Source organism: Mobula birostris, chromosome 18 (assembly GCF_030028105.1).
Source record: "Mobula birostris isolate sMobBir1 chromosome 18, sMobBir1.hap1, whole genome shotgun sequence".
In the NCBI taxonomy this organism is placed as follows: Eukaryota; Metazoa; Chordata; class Chondrichthyes; order Myliobatiformes; family Myliobatidae; genus Mobula; species Mobula birostris.
Genome location: NC_092387.1, coordinates 30,769,128 through 30,797,080, shown reverse-complemented (window position 1 = coordinate 30,797,080; position 27,953 = coordinate 30,769,128). Strand labels below are relative to the sequence as shown.

At 43.9% G+C, this 27,953-nt stretch overlaps 1 protein-coding gene across 1 annotated transcript in view; it reads left to right on the top strand.

Moving 5' to 3' along the window:
* LOC140211821 (tolloid-like protein 2) overlaps positions 1 to 27,953 on the top strand; it is a 124,558-nt gene that overhangs the window by 22,489 nt on the left and 74,116 nt on the right. Inside the window, exon 2 of the mRNA XM_072281985.1 lies at positions 18,247 to 18,357. Within this exon, the coding sequence (XP_072138086.1) occupies positions 18,247 to 18,357 (111 nt within the window). The remainder of the gene's footprint in view (positions 1 to 18,246; positions 18,358 to 27,953) is intronic.

The following is a 27,953-nucleotide window of genomic DNA, read 5'->3' as shown; positions in this document are numbered from 1 at the left end:
CGCCCTGGAAACCTTCCAAGGCGCAAATCCATGGTCTCATGAGACTAACGTATGCCTAAAAAAAACTCCAAGGGATATTCAGTGACTTGGAAATTTTCTTGTATCCATCTCCATCTGCTTTTCAATAACTTTTTCAGAGTTGTGTGGTGTTCTTTCGTCTTCATGGTGCAGTTTTTGCCAGGATACTGACTCACCAGCAGTTGGACCTTCCAGATACTGTTGTATTTTTACTACAATCAATTAAAACACCTTGACTACACACAGATGATCTCCATTTAACTAATTATGTGACTTCTAAAACCAATTGGCTGCACCAGTGATGATTTGGTGTGTCATATTAAAGGGGCATTTCCATTTGCTCTCATCTATATACTACTAAAACTCTCATGCTCTGTCTGTTTGTGACCTCCAATTAGTGCAAACGATGCATTACAGTGGCACTTATTTTGGTTAAATCAAATTAAAATGTGTTAACTTACAGAATGCAGGCAAAGTTCAGGGTTATATATTGGTATAAAATTGCTCATTCGCCAAAAATCAACAGACTGGCTTTCACCTGAGACCCGATCGGCCATCATGGAAATGCGCACGGCCAGCTTCAGCAGCGACACCTACCAGAGCAGAAAGGCGGGGCAGCTCTATTTCGAGGGGTCACATTCTGCTAATCACCATCAGCATGTGCAGAATTGGGACAGATCTAACTGCCATCCATCAATAAGAGATAATTAAATCTTATTGTAATGATGTACTTTGAGACACCCATAAAACCCTTTGCTGCAGTCAAAGGACAGCGGTGACTACATCACATCCATTTAGGAGAGTGCCAACCACATCATCAACAATAATCAGCATCCTTTGGTGTTAGTGCTTCATATCTTCTATCCAGCATTAGGGTAAAAAAAAATGGTCAGCCTAATTATGCCGCGTGGAAAGGGGACATTATGTTCAAGAGAGCATGCCAAACACCGTCGGGAAGCGGCAAGGAGAGGGAAATAACAAGAATCGGATGAGGCCAGGGCTGTACGACTCCAGGATCAAAGAGTCAGGACAGAAAAGGATGAGAGAAGAAGAGACAGAGGAGGAGAGGTATGCACGTCTCCAGGATCAGAGAAAAACAACAAACAGCAGAAGAGCTGAAGAGACGGGGGATGAAAGGGCTGCACATCTCCAGAATGACAACGAGAGGCACAAGGGTGGCAGATAAGCCAGGAATGATGCCATCAAAAATGTACTTCGTTAAATGAGGAGCAGCTATATTTGCTTTGCTACGCGTCGTTCTTCTTTAATAAACTGAGGTTTTCTACTTCAGTTTCCAAAGCAAAGTGATACCAATAGCATTCAGGAAAATTTAATGTTCATTCTGGTCACATCAGACTGCACTACCCTTCTCTCAAAGGGCGTCCCAACGGGTCACCCCGTTGTCTAGTTAGTACTGTATCTCTCTGCACCTTTCCTATCCAAGTATCTGTCCTAACACCTTTTAAACATTGTAGTTGTAAAACCTTTTAAACATTGTAATTGTATCTGCCTCCACCACTTCCTCCAGCTTGTTCCACATAACCACCACCCTGTATCTGGAAAAACATAACCCCTCAGATCTTTAAATTACTCCCCTCCCACCTTACACCTGCACTATCTAGTTCAGACTCTGCTGCCCTGGGCAAGAGATTTTAACCATCTGTATGATGTTAGTTGTTACTATCTGACACATTCAGCTTAATGAGGAAAGTACACATTTGGAATCAAACTCAGAAAGTAAATTTATTATCGGAGTACATATATATTACCATTTACTACCTTGAGATTCATTTTCTTGTGAGCACTTACAGGAAAATAAAGAAATAGAATAGAATTTATGAGAAAAACTGTTCAGAAACAAAGCGTGTCAAACAGCCAATGTGCAAAAGAAGACAAATTGTGCAGCTAAAATACGGAGAACACGAGTTGTAAAGTGTCCTTGAAATTGAGTCTGTAAGTTGTAGAATGAGTTCAAGATTCAAGATCGTTTAATGTCATTTCTTGTAGACAAGTGTAAGGAGAATGAAATAATTGTTACTTCGGATCCGGAGCAGCATAAAAAAAAACACAAAAGGTAAAGAACAAAATAATAATAATGAACAAAAAATACACAATAAATACATGATAACTTGTACACAGTGTACTGAATGTCCATAACATGACGTTATGCTGTTCTGATAGACCAATACTATAAGACCATAAGACATAAGAGAAGTAGGCCATTCAGCCCATCGAGTCTGCTCCGCCATTCCATCATGGCTGATCCTTGATCCCACTCAACCCTATACCTGCCTTCTCGCCATATCCTTTGATGCCCTGACCCATCAGGAAACGGTCATTTTCTGCCTTAAGTATATGTGTGACAGAGCATTCTACAGATTTACTACTCTCTGGCTAAAACAAAATTCCTCCTTACCTCTGTTCTAAAGGGTCACCCCTCAATTTTGAGGCTGTGAGCTCTAGTTCTGGATACCCCCACCATAGGAAACGTCCTCTCCACATCCACCCTATCTAGTCCTTTCACCATTCAGTAGGATTCAATGAGATCCCCACGCATTCTTCTAAATTCCAGTGAGTACAGGCCTAAAGCTACTAAATGCTCCTCATATGTTAACCCCTTCATTTCCGGAATCATCCTCATGAACCTCCTCTGGACCTTCCAGTGACAACATATTCTTTCTGAGATATGGGGCCCAAAACTGTAAACAATATTTCAAGTGCAGCCTGATTAGTGTCTTATACAGGCTAAGCATTATCTCCTTGCTTTTCTGTTCAATTCCCCTTGAAATATATGCCAACATTGCATTTGCCTTTTTTACCACAGATTCAACCTGTAAATTAACCTTCTGGGAATTTGCATGAGGACTCTAAAGTCCCTCTGTACCCCTGATATTTGAACCTTCTCCCCATTTAGATAATAGTCCACACTATTGTTCATTTTACCAAAATGCATTATCGTACATTTCCCAACACTGTATTCCATCCTACACTTTTTTGCTCATTATTCCAATTTTGTCTAAGTCCTGCTGCAATCGCATTGCTTCCTCAGCACTACCTACCTCTCCACCCCAAACTTTGCCACAAAGCCATCAAATCCATTATCTAAATCATTGACAAACAAGGTGTGAAAAGTAGCAGTCCCATTACTGACCCCCTGAGGAGCACTATTAGTCACTGGCAGCCAACTAGAAAAGGCTCCTTTTATTCCCACTTGCTGCCTCCTGCCTGTCAGTCATTGCATTATCTATGCCAGTATTTTTCCTGTAACGCTGTAGGATTTTATCTTGTTAAACAGCCTCGTGTGGCACCTTATCAAATGCCTTCTGAAAATCCAAGTAAATTACATCCACTGACTCTCCTTTGTCCACCCTGCTTGTTACTTCCTTGAAGAATTTTTAATAGATTTGTCAGGCAAGATTTCCCTTTACAGAAGCCCTGTTGACTTTGACTTACTTTATCATTAATCTCCAAGTACCTTGAAATCCCATCCTTAATAATAGACTCCAACATTTTCCCAACCACTGAGGTTAGGCTAACTGGCCTATAATTTCCTTTCTTTTGCCTTCCGCCCTTCTTAAAGAGTGGAGTGACATTTGCAATCTTCCAGTCCTCCAAAACTATGCCAAAATCAAGTGATTCTTGAAAGATCATGACCAAAGCATGTTATCTCTTCAGCAGCTTCTCTCAGGACTCTGGGATATAGTGTATCTGGCCCAAGTGACTTATCCACCTTAAGACTTTGAGTTTGCCTAGCACTTTTTCCTTTGTAGTAGCAATGGCACTCACTCCTGCTTTCTGACACTCATGGACCTTTGGCACACTGCTAGTGTCTTCCACAGTGAAGACTGATGAAAAGTGCCCATTAAGTTCATCTGCCATTTCTTTGTCCCATTGCTACCTCATCAGCATCATTTTCCCGTGGTCCAATATCATCTCTCACCTCGCTTTTCACTCTTTATATAACTGAGAAAACTTTTGATATCCTGCTTTATATTATTGTCTAGTCAGTCCTCATATTTCACCTTTTCCCTTCTTATTGCTTTTGTAGTTGCCTTTTGTTGGATTTTAAAAGCTTCCCATTCACTTGCTACCTTACATGCCCTTTCCTTGGCTTTTATGCAGTCCTTAACTTCATTTGTCAGCCATGGTTGCCTACCCCTGCCATTTGAGAAGTTCTTTCTCTGTGGGGAAATATCCATCCTGTGCCTTGTGAACTATTCCCAGAAACTTCTGCCATCTCCGCTCTGCCATCATCCCTGCAGGTATCCTCTTCCAATCCACCTGGGCAAGCTCCTCTCTCATGCCTCTGTAATTCCCTTTATTCCATTGCGATATTGATACACGCAAACACGAGGAAATCTGCAGATGCTGGAAGTTCGAGCAACACACATCAAAGTTGCTGGTGAACGCAGCAGGCCAAGCAGCATCTCTGGGAAGAAGTACAGTCGACGTTTTGGGCCAAGACCCTTCGTCAGGACTAACTGAAAGAAGAGCTAGTAAGAGATTTGGAAGTGGGAGGGGGAGATCCAAAATCCAAAATTTGGATCTCCCTCTCCCCCTCCCACTTTCAAATTTCTTACTATCTCTTTTTTCAGCTGGTCCTGAGGAAGGGTCTCGGCCCAAAACGTCGACTGTACTTCTTCCCAGAGATGCTGCTTGGCCCGCTGTGTTCACCAGCAACTTTGATGTGCATTGCGATACTGATACATATGAGTTATGCTTCCTCCCTTCTCAAATTGCAGAAATATTATGATCACTGTCTCCTAAGGGTTCCTTTACCTTAAGCTCTCCAATAAGATCTAGGTTATTACACAACCCCAATTTAAGATAGCCTTTCTCCAAGGAGGCTCAAGCTCAAGCTGCTCTAAAAAGGCATCTTGTAGGCATTCAACAAATTCCCTCTCTTGCGATCCAGCACCAGCCTGATTTTCCCAATGCCCTTGCATATTGCAGTCCCCCATTTCAATTGTTATTTCATGCCTTTTCCAGCTCCATTTGCAATCTCAACCCCACATCTTGGCTACTCTTTGTAATTCCATCTGTAGATGTAATTCCATCTCTTACTAACAAAGCCACACCACCACCTCCGCCTTCCTGCCTGTCCTTTTGATACAAAGTATATGCTTCAATGTTAAGCACCCAACTATGGCCGCCTTTCACCCACTACTCAGTGATGCCCAAAAAGTCATAATGACCAATCTGTACTTGTGCTACGATTTCATCCACCTTATTCTGAACGCTATGTGCATTTAAGTGCAGCACCTTCAGTCCCACATTTTTCGCCCTTTTGAATTTTGCCTCTATGGTACAATTTAACTGTTTGGTCTGTCTGGATCTGTACCCAATCATTGGCTTGTCCTTCCTTACATTCATGTTACACCCCTCATCTACTTGTAAACCTGTTGGTTCATCCTGAGCTCTATTATCCTGGTTCCCATCCCCCCTGCCATATTCATTTAAACCACTCCCAATAGCTCTAGTAAGTCTGCCCGCAGGAATATTGATCCCCCTTGGATTCAAGTGCAACCCATCCTTTTTGTATGGGTCCTACCTGCCTTTGAAGAGGTCCCAATTATCCAGAAATCTGAATCCCCACCCCCTGCTCCAATACTTCAGCCACACTTTTATCTGCCACCTCATTCTATTCCTATCCTCACTGTCACATGGCACAGGCAGTAATCTTGAGATTACTACCTTTGAGGTCCTGCTTCTCAGCTTCCTTCCTAACTCTCTGCATTCTTTTTTTCTGGACCTCCTCCCTTTTTCTTCTGATGTCATTGGTATCAATATGTACCTCGACTTCTGACTGCTCACCCTTCCTTTTCAGGATTTTGTGGACGCGTCCAGAAACATCTCGGACCCTGGCATGTGGGAGGCAAACATCTGTGTTTCCTTTTTTTGTCCACAGAATCGCCTATCTGTCCCTCTAACTGTAGAGTCCCCTATTACTGCTGCCATCCTCTTCTGTTCCCCACCATTATGAGCTATAGGCCCAGACTTGGTGCCAGAGGCACAGCCGCTGGTAAGTCATCCTCCCCAACAGTACTCAAAATGGAATACTAACTGTTGAGGGGAACAGCCACAGGGGAGCTTTCACTGTCTGACATTCTCCCTTCCTTCTTCTGACAGTCACCCATTGTCTGTTTCCTGTAGCCTAGGGGTGACAACCTCCCTGTAGCACCTGTCTCACTTTCCCTAACAAGCCGAAGGTCATCGAGCTGCAGCTCCAGTTCCCTAACACAGTCTCTAAGGAGCTGCATCTCGTTGCACCTGGTGCAGATGTGGCCGTCGGGAAAGCTGGAGGTCTGGAAATCCCACGTCTGAAACCCAGAACAGGTCAGTGATTCTGTAGACATATCCCTTATTCGCTCCAGAGTTGAATAAGAAAAAAGGAATAAACTTACTTTGCCTCCGCCTGTTCTCGCTGAAACCTTGTTGAGCCAACGCCTTACTACTCCGACTCAAGACTACTTTGACAATGACCGCTCCGCTAGGCGGTACTTCTCTTTTATAGAGACAGAGTTTTTAAAAGGTCTTTGTCAGACCTGCTTGGGACCGCTCCTGTTGTGTCTCTGCAGTACTGCATTCAATGACTCCCATCGAAAAACTTGCTGCTTTTTCAAGCTGTTTGCTGGACCTGCGTGGGAACACTGCTGTTGCGCCTGCACGGTAGTCCAGTATGTATCACCCTTTCTCCAGTTGGGACCTCTATGTATTGATTAAGGAAACTTCCTTGAACACTTTTGACAAACTCTATCCCATCCAGCCCTTTTACAATATGAGTCCCCATCAAAATGTGGAAAGTTAAAATCACCTACCATCACGACCTTCTGTTTCTTGCAACGGCTTGCAATCTCCTTGCATCCCACAGACTGTTTCATTTGGAAAAGTGAATGTTTCATGAATAGCCCTGACTATTGTTCTCAAAGGTTTGAACTCCCATCACAACGGGAAAACTCTATAGTCCACAGGTCCAAGGACGTCAGCAAATTTTTACAGATGTTCCATGTTGAGCTTTCCTTCTGGCTGTATCACCATCTCGTAGGGAGGGGCCACTGGGTCAGAAAAGGCTGCATGAAGTTGCAAGCTCAGCCAGCTCCATCAAGGGTCCGAGCCTCCCCAGCATCAAAGACACCTTCAAAGGCAGTGCCTCTAAAAGGCGGCATGCATTATTAAGGACCCTCGTCATCAAGGACATGCTCTCTTCTCATTGCTACCATCAACAAGGAGGCACAGTCGTCAAAAGACATACACTCAACATTATAGAACATCTTCTTCCCCTCTACCATCAGATTTCTGAGTGGACAATAAGCCTATGTACACTACCTCACCATTTTTCCCTTTTTTTTGCTCTTTTTGCACTTCTTATTTAATTTTTAATACTTGTTTTCTTCTTGTAATTTATAGTTTTTATTATATAGATTTCATGACATATATCAGTGATAATAAACCTGATTCTGATTCTGAGATGTCTTCACCTCAGGCCGAAACCCTTCGGCAGGCCCCAAAACATCGAGTTTACTTTTTTCCATAGATGCTGGCAGCCTGCTGTGTTCCTCCAGCATTTTGTGTGTGTTGTTCCAGATATCAACCAGTCTTTGTTTTATGAAAAAAATACAACAAACTGTCCCCTCAAATTTCTTCCCCTCATGAAACCCTGCTATATTTTTGATACTCTAAATATGGACTGAGTATTTAGTCTACCTTATGTATAACTTTTATAATTTTATACACCTCTATCAGATCACCCCCAATTCTCCTTCACTCCATAGAAAACAAGCCCAGCCTATCTTGACTGTCCCTGTCACTGAATTACTCAATTGAGTTAACATGCTGGTGAATCTCATTTGCACTGCAGCGCAACCATATCCTTCCATATAGTGTGGCAGACAGAATTATGCACAATACTCAAAGGGCAATCTAACCGCTGTTTTATAAAGTGGCAACTTAATGTCCCAACTTTTATATTTTATGCCTTGACACGGGAAAGCATATGGATCAGATTCCCGGTTCAGTGGTCCTATTTTATATCGTAGAATGTATGCAACATACAACTTGAAGTTCTTACTCTCTACAGACATCCTCGATGAAAAATACCAAAGAATGAATGACAGAAAAAGCACACAAGCAGCATCAACTCTCCCCTCCCACCCCCCCCACTTAATCTAGCAGAAAGCACCAGTAGTCCCACCAACTACATGCAAGCAACAGCAAAGCCCCAAAGGGAGACCATGGTCACCTGTCCATCAAAAACTACCGTTCATCCCAAAAGTTCATCTGTGATCAGAGATTAAAGGAGCTAGGGCTTTACTCTTTGGAGAGAAGGAGGATGAGAGGAGACATGATAGAGGTGTACAAGATAATAAGAGGAATAGATAGAGTCGACAGCCAGCACCTCTTCCCCAGGGCACCACTGCTCAATACAAGAGGACATGGCTTTAAGGTAAATGGTGGGAAGTTCAAGGGGGATATTAGAGCAAGGTTTTTTACTCAGAGAGTGGTTGGTGGGTGGAATGTACTACCTGAGTCAGTGGTGGAGGCAGATACACTAGTGAAGTTTAAGGGACTACTAGACAGGCATATGGAGGAATTTAAATTGGGGGCTTATATGGGAGGCAGGGTTTGAGGGTTGGCACAACATTGTAGGCAGAAGGGCCTGTACTGTGCTGTACTATTCTATGTTCTATGTTCTCTCCCTCAAGCACTCTCTCTCACTAATGAGGGAGAGAGAGTGATATCACTCCTTCCGCAGCAAGAGGGGAGACAGGCAGTCGTTTCGATGTTGCAGTCTGTAGCACCACTTGTATTTTGAGTGCCCGTGACTGGAGAATCGGCAGCAAACTCTCACTCACAGTCGAAAGAGAAAGGGTGATCACCCAAGTACGGAGGCCTATGATAGCCACACCGGCTGTCTCAATGTTCCAGCTCACCTCGATGCCTCAGTCCACAACACCGGCAAGAAATTGGGTCAACAGGGCCACACTCCAAAGGTGCCCATCTTCCAGGCCACTCCTGGAGATAACGAAATGCGGCTGATCGGGGAGCTCCAAGAAAGGGAGCACGCCACCGAGCAGAACCGCAGTTTGAGTGTAGCTGTAGATCACGGACTCCAACAGGACCCAGCCACCTTGAAAAGAAAAATAGAGACATTAGAGGAAGACTGATTTAAACTACTCCACTGATGGGCTGGGAGAAGCCACCCTCTGGTGTCACCTTTAGCCCTGCCTCCATCTTTACCACTTGTCTACCTGTTTTGCAAATTGATCTTACTTGCAAAGGGTATTTTGTGGCCCCATTGTGCCCTCTTAATTTCTTAAGTTCTCTCCTACTCATTCTACATTCCTTAAGAGACTCCTTCAATCCCAGTTGCCATTCTTGCCATCTGCTTTTGTTCCCTGATCAAACCTTCAATATCCTATATCATCCAAACTCCCTTAATCTTGTCATCTTTCACCCTGACAGGAACATGCTGGTCCTGAATTCTTACTAATTCTCTTTTAAAGACTCCCACTTGTCAGATGTTGTTTTCCCCACAAGTATCTGCTCGCAATCTGCTTCCCTCAGGCCCCGCTGAAATCAGCCTTCCCTCAATTCAGGATCTCAACTTGAAGACCAACCTTAACCCTTTCCATAAATACCTTGAAACTTACAGGATTAAGGTCGCTTTTCCCAATGTGTTCCCCCACCAACACTTTCCAAAACTTGCTCAATTTCATTTCTGAAGGTAAGGTCGAGTACTGCCCTGTCTCTTGTAAGAGTCTGTACATCTTGTCTCAAAAAGCTTTCTTGGATGCACACAACACATTTCGCCCCATCTAAGTCTCTTGCTGTAAGCCAGTCCCAGTCAATACTGTAAACATTAAAATCCCTCACCTTGACTCAATTGCTCCTACATCCTTCAGTCATTAGCTTACATATGTTCCTCTCTCTAATCCCTGTTGACTATTTAGAAGCCTTCTGTGTTACCCAGCAGTATTATCATTTCCTGGTTATTCCTATATTCCACCAATAGGGCCTGCTTGGCTAATCCATGGAGGATATTCTCTTCAAGTACTATTGTGATGTTCTAATTAGCTCAGAAATTTCCTGTTCTCCCACTATCACTGATTACTAATGCCACTCCAGTATTTTTGCAATTTTACCATCATTTATTGTTTATATATTATCCAATTCAATACCAGAATAGATAGGCATATGGATGTAGGAAAATGGAGGGTTATAGGCTGCGTGGGAGGGATGGGTTAGATTAATCATGCAGTAGGTCTATATAGGTGGACTTAGCATCATGAGCTGAAGGACCATAAGGCATAGAGCAGAATTAGGCCATTCAGCCCATTGAGTCTGCTCCACCATTTCATCGTGGCTGTTTTATTATCCTTCTCAACCTCATTTACCTGCCTTCTCCCCATAACCTTTCATCGAGAACTTATCAATCTCAATGACTTGACCTACATAGCCACTCCATGCAGTGAACTCCACAGATTTGTTAAAGAAAATCTTCCTCATCTTTGTTCTAAATGGACATCCCTCTATTCTGAGGCTGTGTCCTCTGGTGTGCAGCTCATCCAATATAGGAAATATCCAACCTACACCCACACTATCCAAACCTTTCAATATTTGATAGATTCCAATGAGATTCCCTCCTCATTCTTCTAAACTCCAGTGAGAGCCATCAAACACTCCTCAGACATTAACCCTTTCATTCCCAGGCTCATTCTCATGAGCCTCCTCTGCACCCTGTCCAGTGCCAGCATATCTTTTAGATAAGGGGCCCAAAACTGCTCTCAATACTCCCAAGTGTGGTCTGACCATTGTCTTAAAAAGCCTCAGCATTACATCCTTGCTCTTATACTCTAGTCCTCTTGAAATGATGCTAACATTACATTTGCCTTCCTCGCTACTGACTCAACCTACAAGTGAACCTTTAAGAAATCCTACAAAAGGACTCTCAAGTCCCTTTGCACCTCTGATTTTTGAATTTTCTTCCCGTTTAGAAAATAGTCTACGCCTTTGTTCCTTCAAGTGCATGATCATACACTTCCCTACAGTGTATTCCATCTGCCACTTCTTTGCCCACTCTCTTAATCTAAGTACTTCTGCAGACACCCTGCTTCCACAACGCTACTATTAACCGAGGGATCAGTTGACCCAGGTGTGGAACCCCTGATCTAAATCTTTCCTATCGATGTATTTACCCAAATGTCTTTTAAATGTTGTTATTGTACCACTTCTTCTGGAAAATAATTCCATAAATGCACCACATTGTCAGTGTGAAGAAGTTGTTCCTCAAGTCCTTTCTAAGGCTGTGCCCTCTCACCTTATACCTGTGCCTTCTAGATTGTAGTTCCCCTTCTCTGGGGAAACTAGACGATGTGCGTTCACTCTATCTACTGTATTTCTCTCATGGTTTTATATGCCTATGAATGCAACCCGTTCCTAGGAATGAAATCCGAGCCTACCCAACCTCTCCCTATAATCCACAGTCTCCTGAGCCCTGGTAGCATCATCATTGAGTCACCTGTATTGGTAGCATATTGGAAGTTGTCCCTACGATGAATTTGTTTGGGTTATTAAAGAAAGCAGAGATATGGTAAACTTGTGGTAGAAGGCACTGGAAAATGATTGGAGAAATGGATATAAAAGAGAATGTATTCTGAATTTGATAAGTTGTGTCCTCAGCCTTGGCTTATGCTGCACCTTGGCCGGAAGAAGGGAGCAATACGTTATATAAGTGGAGGAGGAAGTTACTTTTTATTATTCTTTTTTCAAGATGCAAGTACAAGTACCAAGGCCAGCTTTTATTTCCCATATCTCATTGCACCTCAGAAAGTGTCTTAAATGGAACTTTAATTCCGATTCCGATTCCTATTCCCATTCCGACATGTCGGTCCATGGCCTTCTCCTGTGCCACCCTTGGGGTGGAGGAGCTACACTGGGTAGCCTCCATTGGACGGCATTTCTCTTTCCGGTTTAAAAAAAAAATTCCCTACCCCTCATCTCTTCCACTATTCCCCATTCTGGCCTCTTACCTCTTCTCACCTGACTATCACTTTCCCCTGGGTCCCCTCGTTCTTCCCTTTCTCCTAATGTTCACTCTCCTCCACCGACCTGGCTTCACCTATCACCTTCCAGCTAGCTTCCTTCCATCTTTTTATTCTGGTGTCTTTGCCCTTCCTTTCCAGTCCTGAGGAAGGGTCTTGGCCTGAAACGTTGATTGTTTGTTCATTTCCGTGGATGCCACCCGACCTGCTGAGTTCCTCCAGCATTTTGTGTGCGTTGCTTTGGATTTCCAGCAGCTGAAGACTTTCTTGTGTTTAAGGTGTCATTGAACGCTTTCCTGAGTGACTGCAGTTCCTCTGGTGAAGTGCTATTGGGTAGGCAGCTCCAGAGTTTAAACCCTTCCACAGTATATTTCCAAGTCAAGGTGGTGTGTGGCTTGAAGGGAGCTTGCTGGTGATGTACCTTCACGTGTTTAGGATGTTGTGTTGAACTAGCTAAAACTAGTAACTGCATGCACTCCAGGTGGTTTACACTGAAGTCACTGTGATGGAGGGAGTGAACATTCAGGTTGGTGGATTAAGTGGGCAGCTCTGAGCTTTCTGAGCGTTGTGTAACCATGGCAATGTAAGCAGGGTGATAGAATATCTCCACTTGCTTCCCCAAGGTAGTGGCGAGTATTCAGACACACTGCTGGCATCAGTTGTAGATGGTGGAGAGTTTAGAGGTGACTCGCTTGCCGTGTGAAGCCAGTAGATAAACAAAATGATGTTTGAGTCACTGAGTATGCTGACCACATGTTAAACAAAGTGGATTCACTGTCTTTTGAAATTAGAGCAAACTGTCCGTGGATGAAAGGAAACAACTCTTCTCCCCGTGCATACAGTGCACAGCATCGACTGGTGCAACTGGCTGACAAAGCACACAGACACCAACTTCGTACCTTTGTGTGTGACACAAGGGAAGAGCCAGATGTGATCGGAATGAAGAGGGTTTGATCTGTTGCTGTACGGTGGTTGCAGAACGCACCAGGAGCAGGTAGATTTACTGAGGGAGGAACTCCAAACCTGCCACCTTCCATACTCCTCTGACTGGTTGTACTTGGTGAGGACCACTATCTCATTCAGCAAGTTCACCCCCCCCCCCCCCCCCACCACCACTGCAAACATTGCTGAAGTCCACATGGCCAGCCCAAACAGTGAACTTTTACGCTGCTTCAGTAATAATCCATGCATATCATGAGGGTGGGTGGTGGAATAAATGACCCCTGCAGGAGTTCAGGCAGAGATGAACATTCAGTAAGAAACAAGCTGAGGCAGGCAGGGTGTTGGGTGATGTGACTGAGTTGGGTACAGTGTAGAGATGCAGCTGGCAGCCTCAAAGAGGACAGCAAGGCCGTGACTAATCTAATTCAGCATTGGAAGTTGCCCAGGGGATGCATAGAATTGGAGGCTGGGTAACTGAGTCCGTGAAAAAGATTTTCATTGTTGCCACTATAAAAAACTGAAAGCCAAACTACATTGTAGGTGGTCTTGATGCCTCTCTCTCTCATCTTGAAATTTATTAAGTTTCATCGTGTGTAATTTTTTGCTGCTAGTTGGGCTTTGAACTGTCCCTTGGACTGTGTGCTGTAATTTGCATCATAAACACGAGAGACTCTGCAGATGCTGGAAATCCAGAGCAACACACAAAAACTGCTGGAAGAACTCAGCAGGTCAGGCAGCATCTATGGAGATGAATAAATATCAGCTGTTTATTCATTTCCTTTGTATTATAAAATTTAATAGTTGAGTATCCCTTTGGATCCAATCCCTATCCTGAAACATTCACAAGTTACAAAGGCTTCAGATATTTTTGAAATCTAATTGCCGAACGTACATTGGCTTTGAATCAGACCAAATCCTTCCTCATTAATCATTTATAATAATGGGCTCCAAGCCAGTATTTTATAACTTCATGCTGGCTGTGTGGGATGGTTTGAGTTGAGTGTGGTTTGATCTGAAGCCACATCTTGTAATAAATCCCATAAACCACCAGGCATGTTATATGCAGACTACCATCTGCCCACAGCTTTGAGGAAAATGCCTCCGGGGTTGATGAAATTGGCATTCAGTTCAAATGCTCAATGTGCAAAATGCACAGACTTCCCCTCCCCAGTTCATCTGAGAGAAAGTTCAGCCCCAATGCAGGGGATCCATTTTCAGGTTAGTTAACCAATCTCTCATTCTCCTGCCTGGTCTTCACAGCTGAAACTTCAAAGGACAAAATCCTCCATTAAAGCCATATAGTGCTGGATCCCATGAGGTCTACCATTGTGGGAGGAGAGCAAGATTACATAACACTATCAGAAGGTGAGAGGTGGAAGAGGAGGTCATTCAGTTCCTCAGGCCTTCTCCGAGATTCAGTCTGCTTTCAGTATCCCTATCTCACACTCACACCTTATTGCTTCATTCCAAAGATATCTAACCTCTGTCTCCTGTCAGAATTTTGTCTGTTTCTAAGATCACTTATTCTTCTGAACTTCCAAGAGTAATAGGCTGATTGTGTCAACTTTAATGTGGCAAATCAAAATGTATGTCCTTAGGTTTTTTTACATTATATTCCATCGACCACATCCTCTCCCACTCACTGAGCCTCTGCAATTTGGGGAAATATTTTTATCTCACAACAGACGGTGGTTGGAATATGGAACACTTACTTCCCTTCAACTACTTAGTTCTTGAACCTGCAGCACAACTCTAACCACTAGAGTTGACCAACTGTATGACTTTGATGATTTTGCATTAAAATGGACTGTTTTGTTCTAATTGTATTCCTTTGTGTAAAAAAAAATGTTTAATTCTCAAGAGGTACTTGATACGTGGCATGAGTGATGGGCTGAAGCATGTTTCCCTGTTGTATGACTATAGCTCTCCATCTTTGCCCAAAACATTAGTGAAATCTCTTAATAATGCAGACTAGCAACGTGCACAAATTGCTGGAGAAACTCAGCATATGTCGTGAAATTTGTTGTCTTTGTGGCAGCAGTACAATACAATCTATAATAATAGAGAAAAGTAACTGTGAATTACAGTAAAAATATACAAAATAGTTAAATGAGTAGTTGAAAAATAGAAATAAGTGGTGAGGTAGTGTTCATAGGTTCAGTGTCCATTTAGGAATCAGATGGCAGAGAAGAAGAAGCTGTTTCTGAATTGTTGAGTGTGTGCCTTCAGGCTTCTGAACCTCCTCCCTGACAGTAACAATGTGAACAGGACATTTCCCAGGTGATGGGCATCCTTAATGATGAACACCACCTTTCTCAGGCACCGCTCCTTGAAGGTGTCCTGGATACTACGGAGGCTGGTACTCATGATGGAGCCGATTAATTTTACAACTCTCTGCAGCTTACTTTGATCCTGTGCAGTTTCATCCTTCCCCCATACCAAATGATGATGGAGCTGGTTAGAATGCTCTCCTTGGTACATCTGTAGAAATGTTGCAAATGTTTTTGGTGACATACCAAGTCTCCTCAAGCTCCTAATGAAATATAGCCACTGTCTTGCCTTGAAAGAATTGTGTCTGTTTCCTTGTACGATTACAACTCTCCATCTTTGCCGCAACATGAGTGAGATCTTCTAGTGACACAGACTAACAACACTGGGAAAGTACTGGAGAAACCCAGCAGGTGACACGACCTCTATGGAGGGGAATAAACTGTCGATGTTTCAGGCCGAGGTCTTTCATCGGGAGTGGAATGGAAGGTGACAGAAGCTAGAATAAGAAGGTGTGGGGAGAAGGAGCATGAGCTGGCAGATGATTGGTGACGCCAGGTGAGGGGGAAGGGAGGTGGGTGGATGAAAGGTAATGATGTAAGAAAGTGGGAGACGAAAGTCAGATGAGGTAAAGGGCTGAAGAAGAAGGAATCTGACAGGACAGGATGGTGGAATAACAAAGGAGGTGGAGAACCAGATTGAGGTAATGGGCAGGTGCTGAGGAATTCCAGCATCTTTTTTTTAGATTAGATTATGAGGACACTCAGTCCTCGTTTATTGTCATTTAGAAATGCATGCATTAAAATTGATACAACGTTCCTCCAGAATGCTATCACAAGAAAACACAGAACGAACCAAGACTAAAACTGACAAAACCACATAATTATAACATATAGTTACAACAGTGCAAAGCAATACCATAATTTGATAAAGAGCAGACCATGGGCACGGCAAAAAAAAAGTCTCAAAGTCCCGATAGACTCATCATCTCACACAGGCAGCAGAAGGGAGGAACTCTCCTCACCATGAACCTCCAAGCGCCACCAACTCGCCGATGCAGCACCATTGGAAGCACCCGACCGCAGCGGACTCTGAGTCCATCCGAAAACTTCGAGCCTCTGACCAGCCCCTCTGACACAGTCTCTCCAAGCACCATCGTCCGAGCGCTTTGACCCCGCCCCGGCTACCGAGCAACAAGCAAAGCCGAGGACTCGGAGCCTTCTCCTCCGGAGATTCTGGACCACACAGTAGCAGCAGCAGCGAAGCAGGCATTTCAGAAGTTTCACCAGATGTTCCTCCGTGCTCTCACGTATGTCTCCATCAAATCAGGATTGTGCACGGCACCCTACTTGATCTTCAGAAACACATTGTAGCTGCTGCCCTTGGGAGAGGTTCCAGAACACTGTAAGTGTTCTCCAACAAAGGCACCTAAGGCTAGAGACCACCAGAGGCAAAAAACTTACAATCTGCTGGAGGAACTTGGTGGGGTTAAGAAGCATCGGGGGTGGGGGGGGGGGAAATATCAGCATTTCAGGTTAAGACTCTGCATCAGGACTGAGGAGTTACTGGTGCCGTCTCAAAATGAGTCGGACATGGTCTGCACAGATAACAAGCAGAAACAACAACCAGATAAAACAGTCCCCTGGACAGTACAGTTCTACTGGTGGGGTCCACAATCCTTGGTTCCACTCGTGGGGATGAAGACTAGACAATGGAGGCTCAAAAGGTTCGTTTTTTTCCAGTCAAGATGGTGCTGGCGAACAATGGCTCCTTGGGCGAGGAAGGTTGAAACATTGAGGTGAGTGTGGAGGGGGCCAACGAGGGCTCCCAAGAGAGACAGTCAGCAGCTCCGTCCCCTGCGGGATCAGCATGTTTGGCCCCGGATCGGTGGCGTTCGGACCCAGGTTGCAGCATTTGGCACATCAGGTGCCGGCTCAGCGGAATTAGGATCGGTGGTCATTCTTCACAGAAGGACCAAGTTCGTACATCTGCTCTCCTCATATGCATTTGAAAAGACGTTTCCCATATTCTGAGATTTATGTGATTTTTGGACTGTACTTTATATTGGTTTCCTTTAGTTTCTTGGTGTTCTGTTTCTTGTGGATGATTAGTGGGCGGGAGATCTGTTAAATTTTGTGTGTAAGTGGGGGGGATTGGTGGTATGGTGTCATGGTTGCTGTTCTTTTCTGTGAGTGGGGGGGTCAGGGACTGTATGTGTAGGGGTTGTTATTGTGGCTACAGGCGAGGGGAGGGGGGATTTTGGGGTCTGCAGGTTTTGTGTCTTTTTCATGATGGTTGGAGGGGAGTTGATGTCTTTCATCAACACCCATGTCTTTCTATATTCAATGGTTATCTGGGGTAGACAAATATCAGAGTTGTATTGTACATGTATATTTTGACATAGAATGAACCTTCGAACCTTTAGAAAGAATGAGACCACAAAGACTACAGCTTTCCATGGGAGTTCACTTTTCTCATGCAACTATGGGTCCTCATAGTTATTGACTAGGTTCCAAGCTCCCATTCTTAAAGCTTTGAGAGTTACAAGTTACCGCAGGAGGTTGAATCCTATTTGCAGAAACTAGTTTGTGACAATGGAACTCAATTCATCGACAGACTTTAGGGAGTTCGTGGAGAGGATGGCACTTGCAAAGGGTTCCTACTCTGAGGGACATCTGCTGCATCAGGGAGTGGGGCAAGTGGTTTAGCATTATCCACTTTTACTGACAGTTTTTTTTTTAATCTAGGTATTTAATTAATTGAAAGTCAGTTTCCAAAGGCCACGGTTGGTCTTTGAACTGGAGACCACCAAACTCCTTTCCTTAAGTCCTCATCAGATGTTTGCAAAAATGGACCGTGCTGAAGTAATGCGGAAATAAAACTGTCCGATATGGCTCTCCTGGTTACCCCTGTTGTGCCGCTCACTGAGTGGAAAGATTCAAATCCATTCATTAATGCTTGTGTTGTGTGTTACCAGTGGCTTTCTGGGGAGATATTGCTCTGGATGAAGAGGATCTGAAGTATTTTCATGGTGACAGAAGTTCAGATTTAATGGGACAGGGAACTGACAGAACAGGACACACAACTGGTAAGTGTTACTAAACTGAGACTGTAATGATGCTGGGTATGGGTAAGGTGATTGTGAAGGAGCCCAATAAAAATGGGAAACTTGATTTATGATACAGATGTAAGAAATCAGTCAAAACTGAAAAATTAGAGTCACCTTATTTGCCGGTATGTGAAACATACCAGAATTGAATGTGGTTCGGTGCCAAGCATAAAACACAGGACACTACTGTGGCAGAGACTACAACAGCAACCAGCAATTTACAAGATAATTGTGCAAAATGCCATGAACAATCAACAATTAGCAGAATGGCCACATGCGTAAGCATCAAAGATCAAACTTAAAGAAATGTGAACATATGAACAGACTCAAACAAGAGAAAATCTGCAGATGCTGGAAATCCAGACAACGCACAGAAAATGCTGAAGGAACTCAGCAGGCCAGGCAGCATCTATGGAAAAAAAGTACAGTCGACGTTTTGGGCTGAGACCCTTCAGCAGGACTGGAGGAAAAAAGATGAGTAGGCTCAATAGTTATCAACAGAACAAGGAGCATAAGTAAGACCATTTAGTGGATGTTGTGTAGGGTATTATACCTGAGTGAGTTATGTTGAGAAGCTGGGTAGCTACAGGAACGAAGCTTCGGAGATGGCACATAGTCCTGGTGGTGATGGACTTGTAGCATCTCCCCGATGGTGACTCTAAGGGTGGATGGAGTCAGCAGTAATTTTTTAAGCTCTTTTCTTTGCCCTGGTGATGAATAAGTCTTTTAATGCCAATGATCAATGCTGAGTGGACCGCTCACTGCAACCTGGACTTGGAGGAAGGAGGCGGTGGGAAACCAAATGGAGATAGAGGTGGTTACAGCACTCTCAATGACGACTGAATAAAAATTCATCAGGATGTACCCTGAGATGTTAAGCTTCCTAAGCTTCTGTAGGACGAGCAATCTCTTCTGGGCTTTCCAAGTGATGCCCCACTTCAATGTATTGCTTTACGGTAAGCGTAAAGGAGTTGGGGGCTTGCTGTTCTGGTTAACAACGGATGGTGCAATCCTGGTCATATTACGATCGAGGAATGTGTTTGTAGCCCGGATATTGAACTTTTTGCTCTTGGACTTTGGCCATATTCCACTGAGATACAACACTGGGCGTTCCTGCCTGTGGACATCGAACTTTGCAGCCCCTTGAGTGGAGGGTCAGACACCCTGAGCCAATAGGCTGGTCCTGGACTTATTTCCATCTGGCATAGTTTGCATACTGTTGTTTGATTGTTTGTGGTTTTTGTACTGCTATATTTATGCTCTATTCTTGGTTGGTGCAGCTGTAACCAAACCCAATTTCCCTCGGGATCAATGAAGTATGTCTATCTATCTATCTGTCTAATGGTAGTCCCCATGAATTTGAATGACTTGCCCACAGACACAGCCTGACCACTGATTCCCAAGGGGAGGATGCAAGTAGGGGTTGTCGTCAGGTTTATCCTCATTTCCACTATCTTGATAGCATTAAATTTTTACGAGCGCACCATCCTGCAAGATGGTCTACCTCTCTTTAATAACAGGTCACATCATTATTAGAGATGAGACCAACTACAGTCATGTCATCCACGAACTTTAGGATTTAAATGGATTTGTCTTTGGAGATGTAGGAGGGGTGAAAAAGCAGCCCTGGGGAGAGCCTGTGCTTATAGACAGAAGTGTTTTGGTCACCTATCAGCAGGAAGATAATTGTCAGAGGGAAGAAACTGAAGAGTTGGAGTTAAGGATGAAATCTGGAGTCGTGCAAGGCTTCACAAAGTTATACAGCACAGAATCACATCCTTCAGCCCATCACAACCACGTTGACCTTTTTTTTTGACCTATCTACGCTAATCCCATTTGCCTGCATTATGTTGATATCTGTCTACGTCTTGTCTATTTGTTTAAATTCTTAAACACAGTGATTATATCTGGTTCCACCTCCTCCTTTGGCAGTGAGTTCCATCCTCTGCATACAAATAAGTACCCTTCAGATCCCCTTTAAGGAAAGGGGTGAAAAGTCCCACAGCTCTCACCTCTGTAACTAGCCCAATACCCTGTTCAATGCTGGGAAGGTGGTGTCAGGAATTGCAGATGATCCCAGGATGGTTCACAGGACCTACTGTTAATTCTGTGACTACCAGAAGAATACTGATTACATGCAACGCTGGACTAAAGACAGCAGATGGAATTCACGGCAATTCTAGTCTGAGAGGGTATGTTTTTGATGCAAGTGATAATTATATTTGAATGGCAGCGGGCTTCAGTTCCACCGTAGAGCCTGTGTCAGTGATACTGGAGGGAAAGATCATGGAATCTGAGAAGAGGATCATTTGGAAATGTGTCAGTAACTAGTGTCAGGTTGTAACCAGTCCAATTCCCGGAGTGCTGAATCTCAGCCAAGTTAATAATCTCTGTTGCTGCCATGGAGATTACAAGCTGAGCAGGCAGTTTTTCCAGGTACTTTGTAGAATCTTCTGACCAAAATTTATCTTTCAATCAGCATAATTTTGAAACCTGATCACCTATCTGCTCACTACATCACTGGAAGCTCATTGCTGTTTTACATCAGAAAATGTGACAACCTCAGAAGCAACTTGAGTGCAGGAAGCAGCTGAATGTCCTGAATCTGGGAAAGTCTAGGTTTACCTTCCTCTCTACTGGGACCATCTTACATGTCCACATAGTTAAGAAGTTTGCTGATGATGCAAAAATTGGCTGTGCAGTTGGCAGAGAGGAAGAAAGTTTGAAAACCCAAGAAGGTATCACGTCAGGTAGGTTAAACCTGGCAGCAAATAAAATTCAGTTTGGAGAGAGAATATGCTTAGGGACGGAAAGCAATCTAAGGATACACTGTGATAGGATGCTGAGGTGTGTGTCTATCAATACCTGAAACTGACAGGGAGGAAAATGAAGTGGTTTATTATCATACAAGAGCATAGCAAGAACTAAGTTGAAGTTCATGTTTAACTATCTTTCAACCATAGATATGTATGCAGCTAGACGAAACACCGTTCTTCCAGAACCAAGATGCAGAACACGGTACACACATTTGCACACAGCACATATAGTTATGATATCACACAGTCAGAAAATAATATTAACACAAGTCCCTGAGTGGCATGGTCTGAAGGTTAATGGCACACAGGAGCCACGTTCCTGCAAGAACAAGCACAAGTTCCTTGTCTCGAGCTGGGCCAGCCGCAGACAAAGCAAGTGCACGCTGGGTACCAGTATCAATGGGGCAGCCGGCCTGTGGAGGCCAGCACCAATTCCAGCGTGCCCGCTGTGTCTCTGTTCTCTCCCACGTTGCCTCTGGTGCCTCGTCCCTTGGGTGGCAGTGACAGACAGTGCCGCGGCACGAAGGCCTGGTCTGTGCAACAACCAAGACCATGCAGCTCCCCTGCCACCGGTCTCCCCAATGAACCACACTTACAATATTTTGTGTTACCAATTTCCAACAGGGTCTTGTGATCACAAGAAAAATGTTTAAGACAAGCATTTGCACCATTTGTTGGATCCAAAGAAGCCAAGCGTGCCACCATCTTACTGGAACCGTGAAGAGGATTAGTTAGGCCGCAAGGTGGAGTACTATATACAATTAGTCGCCACATCTCAGGAATGATGTGACAGTGCTGGAGAGGGTGCAGAGGAAGTTTGAGGGATGTTGTCAGGACTTATTTACTGTGGAGAGAATGGTGAGCTGTTTTCTTTGGAGTGGAGGAGATTGAAGAGAGAATTGGTGTACCCGACCACTCTGTGTGTGATTAACACTACCTGCCCTTGTACATTGTACTTGGAAAATGTAATATGTTACAGGTTTCTGCAAAGCAACAGAGTTTTAATTTCTGTGGCGTCACTCACAACCTCAGGATGTTCCAATGTACTCGCAGCCATTCGAAGAGTAGTGAAAAGGCCAGGAGCCCATGGCCTAGCAGTTGTTTGATTGCTTCCTGGGATAAGTTAACAACAGGCTGAGACCGTTCCATACTGTTCTCCAGGCTACTGCACAGACTTGAGTTGGATCTACGGTCAGAATCTGAGGAGATTCTCATGAGGTCATAGCTCCAAAAGGGACCTGAGACCAGGAGAGTTGTGACAATGGAAATATTGAAAGTGATGGTTAAAGTTGAGACATTGCTCAGGAGCTGAAATTGGTCAGTAAAGTGATTGGCAGCAAGAGTGTTGCAGCATAGAGAACAATGGGCAGTTCATGCAGTGTAGGTCTTCCTGACTACTGACCCGTCACAGTGCAGATCTCCCCGACTACCGACCCCTCACAGTGCAGATCTCCCCAACTACCGACCCCTCACAGTGCAGATCTCTCCGACTACCGACCCCTCACAGTGCAAATCTCCCTAACCACTGACCCTCACCATGCCAATCTTCTCAATCACTGATGCCTCACAGTGCAGATCTCCCTCAGTACTGGCCCAGTCATAGAGAATTGTATGAACAAACCAGAGAGACAGCGTAGACTAAATAAAACTGTTCTCCAGGGTGTGCAGAGGGAACAAGGGTGCATGCATGTGTTCTGAGTTTGTTTTTTTACAGTACGTTCCATGGGTTCTTGGGATTCACTAATACAGGCAAAGAATCTGAATCAGAATCATGAAATTTGTTAACTGAGCTGCAGCAGTACAATGCAATACATGATAAATATAGAGAAAATAAATAAGTAAAACAATTACAGTAAGTATATATGTATATTAAACAGTTAAATTAAAAGTAGTGCAAAAACAGAAATAATATTAAAAAAATTGTGAGGTAGTATTTACGAATTGGATGGCAGAGGGGAAGAAGCTGTTCCTGAATCACTGAGTGTGTGCCTTCAAGCTTCTGTACCTCCTTCCTGACGGTAACAATGAGAAGATGGCATGTCCTGGGTGCTGGGGGTCCTTAATAATGAATGCCGCCTTTCTGAGGTACCGCTGCTTGAAGATGTCTTGGATACTACGGAGGCGAGTACCCCTGAAGGAGCTGACTAATTTTACAACTCTCTGTAGCTCCTTTCAATCCTGAGCAGTACCCGCCCCCCATAACAGACGGTGATGCAAACAATCACAAAGCTCTCCACAGTACATCTGTTCATATTTTCGAGTGTTGTAGGTGACAAACCAAATGTACTCAGACTCCATATGAAATGTAGCCAATGAGATATTGACACCCAGGAACTTGAAATTGCTCACTCTCTGCCTGTCTGATTCCTCTATAAGGAATGGTTCACGTTCCCTCATCTTGCCCTTTCTGAAGTCCACAATCAGTGCTTTGGTTTTACTAACATGAGTGCAAGGTTGTTGCTGTTATACCACTCAACTAACTGGTATACTCACTCCTCTCATCACCATCTAAAATTCTGCCAACAATTATTGTATCATCAGTAAGTTTATAGATGGCAATTGAGCTGTGCCTAGCCACACAGTAATGGGTATAGAGAGTAGAGCAGTGGGCTAAGCACACACCCCTGAGGTGCACCAGTGTTGATTGTCAGCAAGGAGAGGTATTATCACCAATCCACACAGAATGTGGTCTTCTGGTTACGAAGTCAAGGATCCAGTTGCAGAGGGAGGTACAGAGGCACTGGTTCTGTAATTTTTTGATCAGGAATGTAGGAATGATAGTGTTAAACGCTGAGCTATAGTCAATAAACAGCATCCTAACATAGGTGTTTGTGTTGTCTAGGTGATCTAAGGCTTTGTGAAGAGCCATTAAGTTTGCATCTGCCTATCACCTATTGTGGCGATATGCAAATTGCAGTGGGTCCAGTTCCTTGCTGAGGCAGGAGTTGATTCTGGCCAAGACCAATATCTCAAAGCATTTCATCACCGTAGATATGAGTGCGACTGGATGATAGTCATTAAGGCAGCTCGCTCTACTCTTATTGGGCATTAGTATAACTGTTGCCCTTTTGAAGCAGGTGAGAACTTCTGACTGTAGCAGTGAGAGGTTGAAAATGTCCTTGAATAATCCTGCCAGTTGTTTGGCATATTTTCAGAGCCTTACCAGGTACTCCGTCGGGGTTTGCTTCCTTGCAAGAGTTCACCTTTCTGAAAGGCAGCCTAACATCGGCCTCCGAGACAAGATCACAGGGTTACTGGGTGCTGCAGCGATCTTCACGGCTGCAGTTATATCCTTCCTTTCAAAGCGGGCATAAAAAGTGCTGAGCTCTTGATGTTGGGTTTGACTCTGTCGGAACTAATGTCCTGCAAGCCCTGCCACAGTTGACGTGCATCTCCTGTCGCTTCCAACTTCGCTCGGAATTTTTTCTTCACTCTTGGTATAGCCCTCTGCAAGTCATACCGGGCTTTCTTGCACAGACAAATACCACAGATCTAGCCCTCAGCAGACAACAAACCTCCTAGTTCACATCGCTCAGACCATGTAGAGCCTGTTTTATTAAAGTGGGGTAGCTATGTTGAACTTATATGAAAAACTCTTTGGGTCACAAACAGATAATTGCATCTAGTTCTTGTTACTACACTGCATGCGGTATATATGAAAGGACTTGCATTTCTCAGAATCAGTATCAGGTTTAATATGTGTGAAATTTGTTTTTTTTATTGCAACAGTGAAGTGCAATACATTAAAAAGCTATAAATACATGTTGCACAAGGGAGCAAATAAAAAGTGAGACAGTGTACATGGGTTCACTGACCATTCAGAAATCTGATGGCAGAAGGGAAGAAGCTGTTCCTGAAAAGTTGAGCCTGTGTCTGCAGGCTCCTGTACCACCTCCTTGATGGTATCAATAAGAAGAGGGCATGGTTCTGGGTGGTGTGGAACCTTAATGATAGCTGATGCCTTTTTGAGGCTTTGTATTTTGAAGATGTCCTGGGAGGCATGATGCAGGTGGCTGAGTTTATAACTTTGTGCAGATTTTTCCAGTCCTATGCAGTGGCTCCTCCATAACTGATGATGGTGCAAGCAGTTAATATTTCTCCACAGTACATCAGTAGAAATTTGCTAGCTCGTTTGATGGCATACCAAATCTCCTCAAACCCCGAATGAAATATAGGCACTGTCATGGCTTCGTTGTAATTGCATGTTAGGCCCAGGATCGATCTTTAGAGAAGCTGACACCCAGAAACTTGAAACTTCTCACCCTTTCTACTCCTGATTCCTCAAAGAGGACCAAGCTGTGTTTCTATGATTTTCCCTTCCTGAAGTCTACAATCAGTTCTTTGGTCTTACTGACATTGAGTGCAAAGTTGTTGTGACACCACTGAACCAGCCAATATATCTCATTCCTGTACGCCATCTGAAATTCTGCCAACAGTAGTTGTGATATTGGTAAAGTTATAGATGCTGTTTGAGCTGGGCCTCATCACACAGTTGTGGGTGTAGAGGGAGTAGAGCAGTGGGCTAAGCATGTGTCCTTGAGGTGCACCAGTGTTGATTGTCAGCAAGTTGGAGATGTTATCTCGAATCTGCACTGACTGTGGTTTCCCAGTAAGGAAGTCAAGGATCCAGTTGCAGAGGGAGGTACAGAGGCCCAGGTTCTGGAGCTTTTTGATTGGAACTGAGGGTCCAGTGAGATTGCATCCACTGTAGACCTATCATGGTGATAGGCAAATTACAGTGGGTCAAGATTCTGGCCCTGACCAGCCTCTAAAAGCAATTCATCACACTACAACTGGGCAATAGTCATTGAGGCAGCTCTCCCTACTCCTGGGCACTGGTATGACTGTCACCTTTTTGAAGCAGGTGGGAACCTCCTACTGCAGCAGTGAGAGATTGAAGATCTTCTTCAATATTCCTGCCAGTTGCTTTGTTCAGGTTTTTAGTGCCTTATCAGGTACACCACCAAGGCCTAACGTGTTGCAAGGGTTCACTCTCTTGAAAGATATTCTTATGTAAAACCCTGAGACAGAGATCAAAGGGTCAGCAGATGCTGCAGAGATTCACACAGGTATAATTTTATTCACCTTTTCAAAGAGTGCAAAAAGGTTGATGAGCTCATCTGGGAGTGAAGCATCACAGCCATTCATGCTGTTAAGTTTTGCTTTGTAGGAAGTAATGGCCTGCAAATGCTGCCAGAGCTAATGTGCATTGGATTCATCTCTAACTTCAATCAGAATTGTTTTTCAGTGCCTTCCATAGGTCATACCCAGACTTCTTGTATGGTTCTGGATCACCAGTTGTGGATGCTACAGATGTAGCACTCAGGCGATTACCAGCCTCTTAGTTCATTCAGAGCTTGTGGTTGGGGTGTGTCCGGTATGTTCTCAAAGGCACACACTCATCCATACAGGTCTTGATGAAGTCAGTGACAACTGTTGCATATTCATTATTTTTGAAAATGAGCTCTTGAATATTCCCCTGATTGAAAGCAGTCCTGTACACACTCCTCTGCCTCCCTTGACCATGTCTTTCCAGTGCTCACCACTGGTGCTGCATTATTAACCACTTTTAAAGTTTAATGATTTCTCTCATATAGCATCAATTTCTATAACTTCTGGTATCAACACCCCCTCTCCACCCCCACCTCTCTTTTTCCATTCCCCATTCTGGTTACCCTCACCCCTTGTCCTCCTCTACCCTCATGACCTGCACATTCCTTCCCTCTGGTTCCCCTCCTCCTTCCCATTTGCATCAATGCTGCAGAACAGTCCAAGGGTGTGCTGGGGCAGCTCACATGTGTCTGGTGCCAATACAGCACACCCAGAGCTTGCTAACCTTGACCAGTGCTCCTTTGGAAATGGGTGAAACCAGAGCGCCCAGAGGAAACCCATGCTGTCCTGGAGAGAACACTGAACCCCAATCACTGGTGGTGTAAATCTTTACACTAGCCACCACCACTGAAAGTACAAGCCTTTTCCTTTCATCTACAGTTTATGTCAATTTCTGTTTTATGAGCCAGGGCTGAGCCAGTTTTCATTGGGTTTTTGGACCTTAAAGCTGTATGTATTTGTTGAAGGCAGTGTGCTAATTCTTCACATCAGTTAGTCCCTGGTTCCTGTCTTAACTTTTCATTTCCTAATCTGCAGTTGTCAACTAATTAGAATCAGATTTAATCTCAGGGGCATATGTCATGAACTTGGTTGTTATGCAGCAGCAGTACGTTGCAATACACATTGTAATTTATACTTTATGAATATAAAAAATAAACTTAAATAAATAGTGCAAAAACAGAACAAAATACAAAGGTAGTATCCATTCAGAAATTTGATGGCAGAAGGGAAGAAGCTGTTCCTGAAACATTGAGTTGCATCTTCAGGTTCCAGTACCTCCTCCTCGATGGTAGTAAAGAGAAGGTATGTCCAATGGACAAAGGAACAGAATTCAGCTATTCAGTCCATCAAGTCTGCTCTGCCATTCCATCATAGCTGATTTATTATCCCTCTCAACCCCATTCCCTTAATCTTTGATGCCCTGATTAATCAAGCACTTAGAACCAAACACTCAGAACTATCAAACACTGTCAACACTTTCATTTCCAAAATCACTCATTGTGAACCTCACCTGTACCCTCTCCAGTGCCAGCACATCATTCAGATCAGGGGCCCAAAACTGCTCACAATATTCAAAAAGGTAGATCAATCATCCCAAAGAAAATTACCATGCTAACATTGTATTTGCCTTTCTTACCATAGGCTCAA